General features: G+C 42.2%; 1 protein-coding gene across 4 annotated transcripts; it reads right to left on the bottom strand.

Moving 5' to 3' along the window:
* Positions 1–4069: 4069 nt before the first annotated feature.
* On the bottom strand, positions 4070–14160 carry raver1 (ribonucleoprotein, PTB binding 1). Of its 4 annotated transcripts, none has more exons than XM_022739493.1 (15): positions 13832–14160; positions 12756–12822; positions 10714–11183; positions 9087–9278; positions 8859–8979; positions 8671–8771; positions 8468–8539; positions 7986–8064; positions 7441–7643; positions 7226–7307; positions 6970–7112; positions 6713–6784; positions 6411–6545; positions 6098–6163; positions 4070–5980 (listed from the first exon to the last, which is right to left on the bottom strand). In XM_022739493.1, the coding sequence occupies exons 1-15, from the start codon at positions 14153–14155 to the stop codon at positions 5834–5836; spliced, it is 2274 nt and encodes a 757-aa protein (XP_022595214.1). In that variant the 5' UTR covers positions 14156–14160; the 3' UTR covers positions 4070–5833. The 4 variants fall into 4 exon arrangements, with proteins under 4 accessions (XP_022595214.1, XP_022595213.1, XP_022595215.1 ...); XM_022739492.1 differs by having other exon boundaries at positions 7986–8067; XM_022739494.1 differs by lacking the exon at positions 8468–8539.
* Positions 14161–15808: the final 1648 nt, after the last annotated feature.

The following is a 15808-nucleotide window of genomic DNA, read 5'->3' on the forward strand; positions in this document are numbered from 1 at the left end:
ATGCTGAGGACGATGTGGGACAGGGGATATGATTCAACAGGGGAGCGGAGGACAAGAGATACTTCTTGAAGAAATTACTTTTTTGGTATGTGTGGGAAAGATTTCAAGACTACAGTTGATGCTTTGCCTCAAATTTAAAATTTCTCAGCCTGATAGAGAACCAGGTTCATCTCACTGCTACAGTCGATGTCTGGGTTTCGTCTGGATATTGAGGATTTAATCTACAGTATCAGCAGAGGAAAGAAATGAGACCGTGTGTGTGTGTGATGCTGACAAAAAAACTAAAACAAAGCATTTTGTTTTGGAATATCTCTTCATTTCAGAAAATCAAATGTGTTGCTTCAGTATATCACAACAGCAGCACTGTACTGGGAAACATTGTGTTTATTTCTCATAACCAGAAATGGTTATCTTATTTTGTAGTGCCTCGGTGATATACAATTACACTGAGGATCGACTGGAAACGATGAAAATGAAGAGTGTAACAATACCCAAGCTTATTTCAGGGGGATAAGGGTACATTTTCTGGCTTGGAATTTCAGTCCCTACTATAATATAATCTTGTTTGGCTAAGCAGGTGCACCGTTCAAACTGAGTGGCTTTTCCCCTCTTTTGAATTAAGCGAAAGGCAGACTAGCAGCTTTCTCCAGGGCTACAGAGATGTTCTGCTGTTTTATAGACTGCTTGTCACAGGGGGGAGTGGGCTGTTTTCTATGACTAATCCTGCTATAAACAGCTCTTGTGACATACCCTATTTGGTTACATTTTGTTGCTCCTATACTGAAATAAAGCCGTAATAATTCATTGCATATGTGAATTTAGAGTGTGTTTTACATGTAGATTACAGTGAATATGTATATTTAAATACATCAGTTTCCATTCAACACACATGGGCAGTAAAGTGAGATGAAGCGGTTACATTTTCAGCTCGACAGCACACGCACAAATGTATAAGAAATAATAACTTTTCCTTCATTTGTGCGTTTGTAATTTGTGATAAATTATGCCGCAGTGATCTGCCTTCAGAGCTCTTCTTCCTTCCTGTCTGTATTTGGGAAAATCGCAGGTTTCTGCAGCGTTCACCAGCAACTGTGCAGGGTGACTGTGTGGGTGGAAATATGAAAGGCAGAAATCTAAATGTGTCTGACACAGCGTCCACCGAGCCTCGGCGGATCCCTCTGAGAACTCTGGGTAGACTGGCTGCAGGTATGAGAACATCATTCAGGGGTGCCTGAAGCATTACAGATAAATATTACAGAAATAAACCTCCTGGCTGCGAAAAACACTAATATCATGTCAGCAGCTCTAAAAAGCAATGCCATTGTTTCTTCATAATGTTCTCATTTCCATTGTCGTTTACAGATGATAAAAGAGATTATTTCTCCTTCAGATGTATTTCTTAGGTGACACGCGGTGACAAACCAAAACATACAGCTGAATTTTTCTCTTGGAGAAATGTCACAAACAGTATCTGTGTTAAAAGGGGAGTTTTATGACCAATGTTCTGCACTTGTGTTTTGCCCATCAGGGGGAAAGCTCCATCAGTGGCTCTGCTCCTTGAGGCTCTGTGGGACCACAAGAATAACATCTAATCAAAACCTTTCATCCTGATGGCTGCTGAGGGGAAGAGGAGCTCTCTCTTCAGTGCCTCTTGGCCCTTAGCACCTCAGTCTGAAGGGTGAGGGACAGTAATGCAAAGGGCTCAGTGTTGCCACACAGCCTATCATCTGGGCAGACGACTTTAAGCTCAATTTCTGCCTGATAAGAGCACAATTGACCTGCCATTACCCTCAGGGTCTGCTGAACAGAGGCTGAAAGTCCTACGCCTATAAGAACACAGTTGACATTTCAGGTTATTCTTTGGTTTGTGTTTTAATTAAATCTGAATGTCATCAGGCTGTATATAAAGCCTTATCAGGGTGAATTGTAATTTCTCTCACTTCACAGTTTGACATATCTCTTCAAGTTGTTTTTTTTTTTTTTGAGCAACCTGTTATTCGCCTTGATAGCTGATAACTGACTGACTGTGCTTGTTGTTAAATAATTAGTCATCCATGGAAGAAAAATTATCCTCTCAGCAGTAACCTGCTTTATATTCATGCAGGTCACACTCACAGCTATGCTGCACTGATAGAGCCACAGCATCTGTCCGATAACATGTTGTAACTTAAGTACAGAGGAGATGTGCTGTGCTCAAAGGCACTACATGAAACACTAATGCAGCTGTTGTCTGAAGTTACCGGCCTCCAGTTTTTTTCCATGTTGGGGAACAGAAGAAGACAAAATCTTGTAGTTGAGTTTACAACCAGTACTTTTGTTGGATGCTTTGATGCATCTTCCTTTTTGTTGACTTGATGCTTCCTGACTACTGCACCTGTTCCTGAAAAGCTCTGTCTGCAAGTGTGCAGAAGCATTATTTTTTATGGTTGGTTGCCTATCCAATGAAGCAAAACATAAGCTGGCTGTGCATGTGTTTGACTGAAAAAAGGCACCTCGGTTCTGGTCCATTACTCCATACAATTGGGCTAAAATATAATTACTATACACTTCTTTGTGTAGCTTTAAACAGTATAAAGGACTTGTATACCTTTCCTCCATTAAATCAAAATCACATTTGCTAGCCTTTAAAATTTTCCACATCATTTTAAGTATCTAATAGGGATCCATGTACCTTTTTCTATAGCTCACTTGCGTTTGTTACTTTCATGCCTGAAGCAAAGATTTTATTCTACCGATAGAGGACTTAATAAAGCTGATCAAATCTTAGCTGATCGTGCTCTCAACCACACGGCTTATTTTGTTTTATACGAAATATTGTATATTATTAGATTAGTGTTGATGAATAGGTTCTCTGTGAAATGATCAACAATTTAAAAAGTCTGTCACTGCCACTGGATGTCGCTCTAGACCACCAGCATCTAAACCAAAACAAATGCTTCGTCCCCCCCCCCCCCCCCCCCCTTCACTTTCCCAGTCAACAAGGTGTAATAAGGTCCAGTGAAAGTGGCCACTAAAGACAACCACAAGAAGCACAACTGAATAAAAATACAAGTACACGAGAGCCAACAAAAAAAAAAAAAAAAACAGCAACAACCATTAACGCTAGTGATACGCACAGCAATAATAGCAGTAAGCTAGCTAGCGATAGCAACATTTGCCAAACACATTCATAATATGGGTAACAGCAAGTTAGCTAATGTTATCATGTGTTCTTGAGTCTGTCAAGTGAAAAGAGATTTGTGGCATTATGGTGCCATCAATCAAGTTACTTACACATGGAAGGGAAGAAAGGCATGTTCTGAGTTAAGCTCAAGCCCTTTGGCAGCTCATAGGATTCTTTATCTTGGTAAAGACCAGTATTGGCTCCCCGGTCGGACGGGGAAAGAAATTTAGCCTGGGCTGGTAAAACGAATGACACTGGTGGAGCCTGTAAAAACTGTATGGATGTTTTGATGGTCCACCAGAACACTGGGATTTGATCTGGTAGTTCCCATGGCCAGTCCGCCTGTGCTATGGTCTCATCTCTTTCCTTGTCTGAGGCATTTTTAGATGAAAACGTGAAGAAAACACTCTCACCTGAAGGCTGCATACGACACTGTGCCATCTATAGTGGGGGCAGTGTGCGTTTATAAAAGTGGGGAGGACCTATGGTTAACAGGAGGGACTCACATGCACTAACATGTGGACACTGACAGAGTTTAATTGCATTCTGCAGAATTGCATTCTGCAATTAAACTCTCTGGGTTTTAAGACACAATTAAAGTCTAATTAAGCAAATCTGTTATGGGTCACTTTAACAAATCAGCTCTAAAATTTTTCAATCACAAAAATTAAAACTCCTCAGGCAATTGTACTTAAAGAGCAAATGATGTGCTCTCAAAGTGTCAAACCAAAAAGAAAACAGGTTAACTATTTAAGGTAAAATACATAACCCCCAAAATGTCAAATGTAGATATCACAGAGATACTGTGTATATTTTCTATGTTTTTTTTTTTTTTTTTTTTTGTTTTTTTTTTTAAATGATGAGTTCACAACGACAATGAGTTTAAATAACATTTACTTGCTCACATCACACACATACAGAGACAACCATGGCGGTACAGAGGAGAGGATAGCGGTTAGCATCAAATCAATCAAAATGAATGATGATCATACAGTACAGCTGCATCTCTTGGTCCATACACAACATGAGCAGTCTGCTGCGGCGCCACTCTTGGTCACATCAGCTTTCAAACATACAGGCAAACAAAAACACAAGGAGCAGCAAATTCATTCAAGAACGCCAGACCAGGAGCAGGTATTATTAAAGAAAACAAGTTTTGGACTCAGGAAAATGATCAAGCTTTAACTATTTACACAGCAAATAACACAGAAACGGTAAATGTAGATGGAAGCCAACACAGGGCAGGATGAGATCACAGAAAACAATGTTAAGGCTCAAGTGTAGCTGCATTTCCTAGCAGAAGTCAGAGGTAATGGGTTTTCACAATCAAACTGTCAACCAGATAATTATTCACAAAAAAAAGAAGAAAAAAAAAAAGAAAAAACAAGGACAATCATGTCACTGACCAATCACCTGCCAGTAGCTTCCATTAGTATATCCCCTGACAGACTTAAATCCCACCATTATAAAGAAAACTTTGAACATGGGCTGTGTCCATCATTCCACCTGCCGTCTATTCATCTAGAGAAGCGAAGTCAATGAGTCAGGCCTCTCCCTGAGATTCCTGTATTCACTATGTGCTGGCAGCTCGAGGGATGGCGCACAGCCGATGTTCACTGCCCCACCCATCCAACTCCACCACTGAGGTGTGTGGACTTTAAGACATTCAAAATTTAACTTAGCAAACAGAACGCACATTAAAAACACAGAAAATATTCAACTCCAGGAGACTTGAAAATGGCATCCTGTATTGGTGAGAACAGATTAGGAGTGTGACCTGTGCCCTCCAAGTGCATCACTCAACAACCAGTGTAGAGAATAGACTCCGAAAACAAGTTGGAGGGTGTGGATCAAAAGACAAACAACGTGGAAAAGTTGAGGCTTGAGAAAATATGCCAGAATGGTAGAACGCTTAACCTATAATACACAGGCAGGTACATGCAGCCGTCATTGGTGGATGGAAAGCTGAATGTTAACCGATGAGGAAAGGCCTGAATCCAGAAAGAGTAATAAAGCAAAATATACAACCTTGTGCAAGGAAGGGGAAAACAAGAAAACACCACAACACAAAAACACCATCTCATTAAACAAACAACTGAACTTTTTACATGGAATTAGTAAGGCTACTTAAATGTTGAGCCTCTGTAGTAAAGCTTGTTTTTAATACTATGCAAATCCCTTTGCCTGAATATGTGGACAGCTTCACTTTAGTGAGATGTCAAACATTATAAAAAGCAGCCTATGGCTGCCACTGAAAACTGGCCAAACTATCTGTAGCTCTGCTGATACACCACACTCAACACAAGAATAAAAAATGATGCTGAAGAGAAAAGACTTCATTAGCTAATTAACCATTTTTTCTCACTGTACAAATCGTTCAACAGAAAATTAAAAGTCAAATAAAAAATGAAAAAAGTAAAAACTTAATTTACCAACACACTAAAATCATATATACACAAAAAAGAAAAAACAGCCACCAAGAATTCCCATAGAGTGACACAAGTGTCCAGATAGCAACAAGCTGCACTCCTCAGCGCCCTCCAGGGGTCACTCACAGGAGTAAACAGGAGACAAATCCAAGGACTGCCAAGCTCAAGTTCATTGGAGGAGATGCCATCATGTCCTGGCTGTTGAATGGCTACTCATACAGCAAGAAGCAGTCAGCTTTATTCAAAATATACGCTTTCGCTTAAGGTAGGAGTCTGCATAATGGCCACCAAGGCCTTGGGAGTGCTGGCCCACATAGCCGCCCTCAGGGCTTGGCTCTGGAGATGGGATCAGCCGGGAGAACACACGCTTGTGACTACCAATGGGAGTCTATAATTGGCAAAAAAAATAAAAATAAAAAATCAATGAAGAGTATTTCATTGTAGAAGCAAAAACTGTACAAAAAGTTAAGACTCAAAAAGGCAAAGGCAAGAAAGTCTAAATTACCTTCACAGAATTCCCCAGGCCTGGGGGGTAGTTACTGGTGTGGCTCACAGGAGGCATTCCCACAGCCTGAGGACAAAAACAACTTTCAGTGACCTACACTTCTTAGGCTCATGCACTTACAGCATAACATTAATTATTGAACATGGGCTTATTCCTGGAACGTAACCCTCCCCTGTTTTATCTCTTACAGTGCTACCTTGATGTTCTTGCATTGGCAAGTAATCAATAGTTTGAGACCAAAATGGATGTTAATTTCAAAAAAAGAATAAAATAAATAAACAAAGTCCAAATCAGTCCAAAGCTTTCGAATTACCCTATTGAGCTGGGTGGTAGGGAGGCTGCCATTACTGGAAGCTTCCGGCCCTGAGCTGAAGTATGAGGAGAGGGGTGGGCTGGGAGGGTAACTGTAGTGGGAAAATCGCTCGCTGTAGTCAGGGTGACGAGAGGGCTGCAGAGACAGTCGAATAACATCAGAATAGCTGTTTTATTATCAGTCCGATATCTAATTCATTTAATAACATTAAAGATCTGCGCACATCATTTAGAATTGGTTGGAAAAAAACAACAAAAAATTTTTTTTTTTTTTTTTTTTTAAAAAAAAAAAAAAAACACTACCTGCTGACCAAATCCTGCCAAGGCCCCAGTGTCAAGGTTCTCCTGCTGTTCATACAAGTGGGCCAGGGGATCCTGAGGAGAAACACCAGATGGGCCTCAAGACCAAACATCATATAGCCTACTGAATGGGCAGCAATGAGCAGCCAGGCTGTGCAGCGTGCACATCATTGTCTATTCAAAACCACAAATCATCTCCAAAAAGCAGCACCTATTTAGAAAAGACACACGACGAAAGAAAGGAGCAACCTGGTGGTTACCTGGTGCAGAGGAGGATATTCAGGGCTGTAGGAATCCTGGTAGCGCAGGTTATAATTTGGCTGTATGCTCTGGTGTGTGTGCTGGTTGGACACATTACTTAGTGTAGGCCTCTTCCTATAAGGGTGAGGTCTGCAGCTTCCTCCTGGAGTAGGAGAGGGGAGACAGACATCTGTATTTACTTCAGGTGCTGCAGCAAACAAGAACAGACTAGTAAGAAGGAAATTCAGAACCACACACTGCAAACAAGAACCTCACCTGAGGGAAACACATTATTGACACCGAGGAAGGCGTTCTGGGGAATATTCACATCTTTGGGAGGATCTCCTAGTATGGAGACCTAACAGGAAGGAAAGAGGTGATGATTTTTTTTTCCCCACCCATTTCTCATTTACACATGGGTAAAAAAAAAAAAACTGGACAAGAATACAAGAGGCAGAAAAGCATAGTACAGAAATTACTTGGGACCTCACCCCTTGTGCTGTGAGACCATCTGCTCCCATCATGCCACCCATCAGGGGCATGGAGATGCCCTGCAGGGTGGGAGAGGAAGTCTGGGGGAAGGTGCATGCTGCTGTGGGAGACTCCTGCTCCCTTGTCAGGGCTCTGCCAAGTGGCATTGGCTTTAGAGGGGCCAGAGGATCCGTCTGAAGACCAAGACCTGAGACTACACCACCTACAGGAATTAAATAGAGGAACGAAATTGTAAATTACAAATAATGTAATCTTTAATCTATGATCCATTTGGCAATCTCTCAATTAGGTTTTTCATATCAAAGTCAGATTTGCAAAAAACATTTTTTTTCTTGAATACAAATGAAAACATACCTAAATCAGCTGCAAATTAATATTTTTGGCCATGGTATTCTACCACGTAACTTCCAGCCTTATCTAGCATCATAATTAGTGTAAAGAGCAGGAAGCATGACTAACGGGCAAGGAGAGGCTACAGATGTTTAGCATCATAAAAGCAAAAACATGCTTAAGGAGCTATAGCTGGAGTGGGCGGATGCCAAACCTTGGGGTAGGTCTCCGAGCAGATGGACTCCCTGCTGGACAGGCAGAGCAGCCAGAGGATTCTCCCCAATGAGTCCTGCCTGCTGGCCAATGGAGAGAGCAGAGTTCAGTGTCACAAGAGGGTCACACAGCGTGGCTACCACTCTGGAGCAGCGGAAAACTGCTGAGCTACACGAGCACACTTAAATCAGCACCAAGGCTTACTCACCACACATGAAATTATGTTCTTACAGAAGGGGTATTTACAATTTTGATGCACAATAGAGTAGTACACCTACCACATCACTCAGCACCACTCAAACTACACCCCCCCCACACACACACACACACTCAAAAAACAAACCTCACACTTTCCCTGCGAGAGCTTACCCACCCAGGCACTGAGTTTTCTATCACCAACCACATAAAAAGACCAGGATTCATCAAGCTTTGCAACCAACTCACACACACTGATAGCCAAACACAAACACCATTATCACTCACACAAGGTACTAGAGGGCTTTCTTTATTGTGCAGCACCTGAGCCCACAGAAGATGATTTCCCAGAAAGGCTTGCTAAAGGTAAAGAGGGAAAGAGCAGAGAGTGGGGGAAAAAAAAAGGTGCGTATCAGTGGGAGAGGATGAATCAAAACAGGCTGAGCAGCTAAGCGGAACATAGCGGACACAAGGCAGAAAGACAGCAGTACCTGCTGGGCCTTGGCCTGGTTCTGAAGGAGCAGCTGGAGCAGGGCGGCGGAAAGGGCGGGGTTGGCCAGCAGCGGCATCGTAGGGGCTGCCCCAAGGATGCCTGCACACAGAGGGAACGTAAGGATCCACAGCACCGGAAGAAATCTTAAATGTATCCATTGTTCAAGAGCCAGTGAGAACTCCTCACCTTGTTTGTGTCCCTGTGACAGAGGGTTGAGCAGCATCTTGAGCGTGGCGGGGTTATTGAGGCCTGTGAGTATCTGCATGGCTGTGGGATCAGGGAGGAGACCTTTACCCCTGTTCACAGCCTTGAAGATAGAAATCACAAGACAGGCAATTAGACATGACATAGAAATGACAAACTGAATAATAACTTTGGACATGTGAAAGATCAGTGTCAGTTTGATTTGATTACCATGGTTTGGGCAGCAATCAGAGCAGCCAACATGCTTCTCCCAGGAGGGCCAGGGGCACAGAAGGACACCCTGATGTGTGTCCCACCCAGCAGCCTGCCATCAGTGAGTCGCTGTGCCTCTTCGGCCATCTCTGCAGTGGCAAACTCCAAAACTGCAAAACGCCGAAAACTTCCATCTTGTCCCTGAGCCAACTGTAGAGGGAAAAAAACAACTCTTTCTAATCTCACAGAGACTCAGAGCCCAAGTTCTAATGCAAATAAATACAATAAACACAAGGTATGGACTGACTGGTAGGCCTGTGGCTTTTCACTTAGACCCAGCACATATTTGAGTGGAACATCCATCTAAAAAGGAAATCTAATGCCCAGTAAAACCCCTGAAATGTACCAGAATTATTGCTCAGATTGGTCAAAAGTGATGTTGAAAATTTCCCAACAGAGAGACAGTGTTTTTCCTTTTTGCTTTGTTTACTGATAACAGTGACTCCTTTTACAAGTGACAGGTAGGACATTTTCTAGCTATGACAGCTTCTCATATCAGCCTGTCATTTAAGACTCAGATGATTTACTCTTCCACCAAGTCCTATAATGAAATGTCCACTGTTTGAAAATTACTTAGAAAAGGAGCAAGAAAAATGACCATAAATGGCAAGGATTGCCAGAGAACAAATCATTAGATTTTAACGTTTCCAATCATAATTGAAACTCATTTAAAAGTTCAGCAGACCTTAACCCATCCCTATTTCCTGTCAAATCCAAAAACACCAAACCAACACTTCATTGTTAATTTACTCATAGATAAGTACTATTCTGCTGACTACATAGCTTTTGAATTTCCTTTTAAATGGCCCTTTACTCACTATCAGTCATTAGTTGGCCTCATGATTCACTGCCACCAGATTTCACAACTTCATAACTAGGCCAGTTCCACTTTGTTAAAACTAGCGTTGGGAAACTAAACTGTTTATCTTATTATCACTATTGTATGGCCCTTATACATCACTGCCTTTTGCCACAATCCTAAAAAAGAAAAAAAAAACAAAACCCTGGAACCAGCAGAAAAGTGCTACTCTGTGTGTTGTGCGAAAAGGACAACCCTCTCTCATTCCAGAAAAGCCTGCTGAATGACACCACCTGGGGGAGTCAGGTGGTCATCACCATAGAAACCAGCAATGCTCAATGCTATAGAAACTTTGAGTGGCCACATGAAAACTGGGGCAAAGGTGAAAGGTACTGAAAGATCAAATATGGAATACAGTTGTACAAAATGGTTCCTGCCATTTGTAAACAATCCCTAAAATAATGTCCTACACCATCAGGGCCCATTCTACAACTTTCTGATACATGTAGCAGCACATCACCTTCATCAGTCTCAAAAGGCTCTTTGTTAATAAGGCCTTGCATTGCATGAATCAACACAGAAGAAACTGACAAAAAAGTATCAGGAGAAAGTGTAACAACAGCAAGCTTGATATAAAGTGGAAAGTTGTATTCTCGGAAATCATTGGTCAATGAAAAGTGACACTAAATCCACTATTTTTTGGAGTCAATTGCAATCTGGATTAAGTTGCCAACCAAAAGCATTTTAACATGAAAGGAAGTGCGTTTTGTGTGTGGTGAATTTGACCTGGCAGAAGACTGGCGCATGGGTGTCAGCCAGGGCGTTGCGGAGGTCTTGGGCTGTCAGCAGGTTTGGGGGCAGGCGGTCCACACACAGACATTTGGAGTGCAGCAGTGGGTATGTGAGGGAGCCCACCTCAGTCCAGTGGACGTACAGCATGCGGGAACCCAGCTGCTTTCCTAAAAGCTCTGACTTGGCCCTGGCCGCTGAGTCCTTCTTCATGTACTCCACAAAGCCATAACCCTTGGAATGCCCGGTGGAGGCACTGTACACCAGAAAGCAGCGCTCCAGGTTCCCAAAGGGTCGCACCAACTCCTCAAACTGCTGCTGGGTGAAAGCACGAGGCAAGTTGGCGATGCACAGCAGAGCGTCTGTCGGCTGCAGCTGCACAGAGATCTCCCTGTCCCGTAGCACATGCTGGTGGAACTCTTTGATGGCACACTGAGCCTGTTCCCCATTGAGCAGTGTCACAAATGCTGAGGGTGATGGGGGACAGAGAGGGGAAGAGAGACAATAAACATTTGGTGTAAAGTGGGGGAGTGACATTTGTTCAGGCAGCATTAACAGTAAAATCCATTTTCTTGCACAGCAGGTCTCAGGGAGCCAACGTTGGTTGTGACATCATTTCTCCTTTAGGTGGTCTGATAAAAGACAATGCTGGTGGCATGATGTCACCACACACCAGCTTTTATGTCACTGCAACATTTCCCTTATTGAAACTATAATGGCTGTCAAGAATCAAAAGGGTACTTTATCTGACAAACTGTCACTGTTAGGTGACCTGAGGTTTGAATGTTACTATCACCCACTGTCTACAGTGTCTGTGATAGCCTCTTGTTAAAGTGCAATGAGGTATACTAAAGCCCCATAGTGTGGTGAAGCAAACATCCTGTTACCCATGTGTTTTGAAAGAGGATGAGAAGGAGGGGGGGGGGCTTTTGCGGTTATGTCTGAAAGTCACCTAAAGAAACAACAAAATAGTCAGAGTGGTCTTTTTACCAGCCAACAAGATTTTGCACAAAAGAATATCTAAATGTGACTGGTTATCTCCCACAACAGTTTGTTCCATATCAGGCATAACCTGAATTTACCATCTGACTCGAGCAAATGTCTGGCCCATTGTTATCAGCCACTTTCCAGTGGGATATTGCTCCGTCATTGTGCAAAACCATTTTAGCGTAAGTGGATGTTTCTGTTTGATTCATTTTTTAATGCCAGTTCTTCCTGATAAATCAGCTTTCACACTTCTAATGGCAAGCTAATCTGTCTGATTGTACTTACATCATCGTGAAACAGGCCCTCCCTTCCACTTGCTATTTGTCTGGCATTTTTGGAATATGTTACGAATAAATTCTTATTCCTTCCATTTCCAATTCTGTCAAGCCCTTTTGACCAATTTTTCATCATTGGAGAAAAAGTTTCATTTGAGAGCAAAAAATATTTGGTTACACTATCCCCCTCCAAAAACTTTAACCAACAGATTAGCCTCAAACACAGCAGCTACAGAAGAAAAGGCTGAGTGGAAAAATGTTAGGTAAATGGACAACCTCTCCTGCTAGCAAACTTTGCCCTGAAACCTCTGCTAGAGGTGACACACTTTTGTGTACTAGACACACACTGCAGTTGCACTTACAAACCACTCAACAGCTGGACAAAAAAGGGTATTATCACTGCAATTTACTTTAAGTCAAAGAATCTTGTCACCATTAGTGATGAACTACTGGGGCACATCCAAATAACTGAAGGTGCAAATGAAGTGTGATTTTGGGGTCTACTCCAGGATTTTTTTTTGTTCCATTTATTCAGTATTTTCCTCAAATCAAGATCCTTTATCATTTTATGAACTCTGCTCCACAATTTGTGAAGCAATTTATCCTAATTGAGAAGAAGATTTTAAAAGATTAACTGCTCTCAATGGAGAAAACCCAACCTGTACACATGATTATCTTCATCCATCTTTTTTGTTAGCATATCAATTATCTGTGCCAAAATCCTTCAGTCCTTAAAAATGAAGATGTCTAACATGATGGACAAGCACTCAGACCAACCTGTGCCCTTGTATTTGTCAACAAAGCAGTACTTCAAGTCATAGTTGCCCAACAGCTCATGGACCTCCTGTAAATAAGAAAAGACAACGATTACATCGGGATATTTAAAATGATCAGACCTTATGTCCCTTTGAACAAGAACCCATACATAAAATACCAGATATAAGATGCAGATTTTGCTTATAAATTTGTGGATTGCTTAATTGCAGGTTTTGGTCATCACATAATTAACTCATTCATGTCCACTGGGAAACTAGTAACAAGTGCACCTGTCGGGGTGAGGGAGGTGAATAACTGACTCATTGTTGTGGGAGAAATTGTTCTGCGCTGTTTTTGCCCATTCACAAACGAATGGTGATGCTGTCTAGCATTTTCTGAAACGTTTTGTCTCCACGCCTTCCACCTTTTGTTATATTGCAACTCACATCTCGAACTCCCACCACCCCCACCCTCCACCCCCCTGTGAACAATGGTACCGCCCGCAGGCCCACCGCTCCCCACGAGTCAGGCACGTTCCAAAAAAAATGTGGCATCATGACTAAAATCTGTGGCTGGTTGATGGAGCCAAACGCCAGCTTTAATAACAACAGATGGGGTGATGAAAAAGCTACAGTGCACCTGTAAAACCCATGAAGAGAGTGAAATTACCAAAAGTTTGGCTTGGCAACTTGAATAGAGAAATTAAACCAAGGAAATTTTAGTTACCCAGTTGTTACCTACGAGGCCGGACTGGCAGGTCATGCAGGCCACAGATGACCATTATTGACAGTTATCTGACCACCTGGCACTTAACCTAAGCCGTTAGTTGACCTAACCCAAACAAATTAATCACGACCCTAACGGTGTTTCGCGGCTGCAAGTTGACGGTGGGTTGGCTTTTTAAACTGTTGTAGAGTCAAAGCAAAACCCCGCATAACAAAAGTTAAAGGTAGCTAACTAGTTAAATGGCTAGTAGGCTAACTTAGGTAGCATGGCAGGCATATTGAAGCTAGGCTAACGTTAGCCAAACGACCCCGTCAATCAATCAATCATCCAACACTTTAAATCTCCATTTGGCTCGTAGTTTTTACTCATACCTGATTGCTAACGTCGGATGGCAGGTTTTTTATGATAATTTTTCTACGGTTGTAAAACTCCCGACGAGTTCTCTCCAAGCGGCTCTCGATCTCTTCGGGGCTCAGTGATGTCAGGTCCTCGTCGACCCTCCGCTGACATTCGCGACCCGGTGTCGATTCCTCTTCGCCGGGTTCGAGTTCGGGATGCAGGCAGTCTCCGGCCATCCAGTTTTCGTGATCCGCAGCGAGGTCGTAATGTTCATGAAGCGGACGAGAGGCGAAACCGAGTCCAGTGTCTGTGCTTTCATCCTTGGCAGCTGAGCTAACAGACACGGCGGCCGCCATCACTCAGTTTGGTGGAAGTTTTGTCGGTCTGGAAACTCTGTCTGATTTGAGCAGTTTAAACAATACACACATGGCACCAGCGACGCTTCTCATTGGACGAGAGGGGGACGCATTTCCATGACTACGACGTAACGGAGGCTGGGGGCGGAGCTACGGGTGTCCCCTGTAATAAATGCTGCAGATTTCTCAGTGGGGCCCTAGAGTGTCATAAAACTAATCTTCTAAGGCATTTCAATTAGACAGACTTCCCGGTTTTTCTTTCAATCTCGACCCAACATTATGAGATCACCTCAGATATTAAGATTTGGATTTCAAAGGTGTTTAAAACATTCTTTAACAGAGTAACTAGAGTAATATGATTCATTGTATAACACATATGACTCATATGACACATTTATAAAGAACATATGATACATGCTATATTGCAACTCCGAATATAAAAAATCACTATATTAATTATTCATCCAGCCATATGCATACTTTTATTAGTCCTGTTTACATGCAGCTAACTGTTTTGACTTATAAGCTTAAGAATTGGTTTCTTTATTCAAATATGATGTAAATATTTAATATGTGCTACTTTTGTGTTTCAATTATATTATTAGTTTCATTATAATCCTCATAAAGGAGGATTTATTACAGGGCTGTTGTATTAGCTTTAGCTAGGTGTACCTAATAAAACAGTGTATTTATTTATATATTTATTCTGTGTATCCAGAGCCTTGGATGTAGAAGAGATGATGTTGTGGTAGCTTGTGTCAGTTGATAGTACACTGTAGTGTGCACTGTTATTGAAGGATAAAGAGACATTTGCGTTTGGCTACGGAAAATCTATGCTCCTCCAGGGTTCACAGTTCAGACAGGGACTTCAGGGGCCAATATCATGTCCACAAATCGGCTCCTGGTGGAGTGTAAGTTTCACTCCAAGATTACGAGTCAGATCTGAAGTGAGTTTGGGAGTGCAGAGGTGGATCTGTGTGACTGGCAAAACACCTTCCGGAAAAATACGTCCACAAATATTGCTCTCATCCTTATCCTCCAGACAGGAGACAGTTTTATGTTTCTAAAATGCACAACCGTAACGTAGTATGCATTCAGTGACTCAACTGAAGGTGGCACCACCTTGCACTATTGCTTGGCAATGACCATTGTCCACTGGTACATTCCTCACATTGTATTAGTCTTTGGCCCTTGCAGTATTTTCTTTCAAACACAGAGAGATATCTTGCAGCCGCTCAGCTATGTGGTTGGAAAGCCTGTATCTTAACAAAGACCCTTCAGTGGTTGTTAATTTGCATTGCACAAGATTGTGGACAGCTTTTTTCCAGTGGAATATGTGGAATAAATGTCGGGAGCAGTGTTGCGGTTGAGGCTCTGTCCATTTTTCAGATTTTACTGGTTCTTTCTCAAGGTGTATGCAGAACACCGATTCAAACACCTGTTGTTCAAACACCTACCAGAGCAGCAGTGTTGTTATTTTTATTTGTCCCTCTGCAGCAAGAATTGTAGGTGCATTGTTTCCAGCAACTGAAGTGGTGTGCTGCAGTCAGTGGTACAGCATGTTTTCATTTTCATGTGTGACACACTTTCTGTCCTACCTACAGTAGTGCCATGTGCACAGGCACCTAAATGGTCAAGGCAACATAAGTTATT

This window comes from Seriola dumerili, unplaced genomic scaffold, assembly GCF_002260705.1.
Source record: "Seriola dumerili isolate Sdu_G_001 unplaced genomic scaffold, Sdu_1.0 BDQW01000044.1, whole genome shotgun sequence".
NCBI lineage: Eukaryota > Metazoa > Chordata > Actinopteri > Carangiformes > Carangidae > Seriola > Seriola dumerili.

Excerpts from the sequence above, each read along its gene's own strand:
- raver1 (XM_022739492.1), bottom strand. The coding sequence starts at position 14,155 with ATGGCGGCCGCCGTGTCTGTTAGCTCAGCTGCCAAGGATGAAAGCACA. Across the intron at positions 7,308-7,440 it reads ATGGTCTCACAGCACAAGGG|GTCTCCATACTAGGAGATCC; the intron begins GTGAGGTCCCAA and ends CCTTCCTGTTAG. Across the intron at positions 6,785-6,969 it reads AATATCCTCCTCTGCACCAG|GATCCCCTGGCCCACTTGTA; the intron begins GTAACCACCAGG and ends GTTTCTCCTCAG.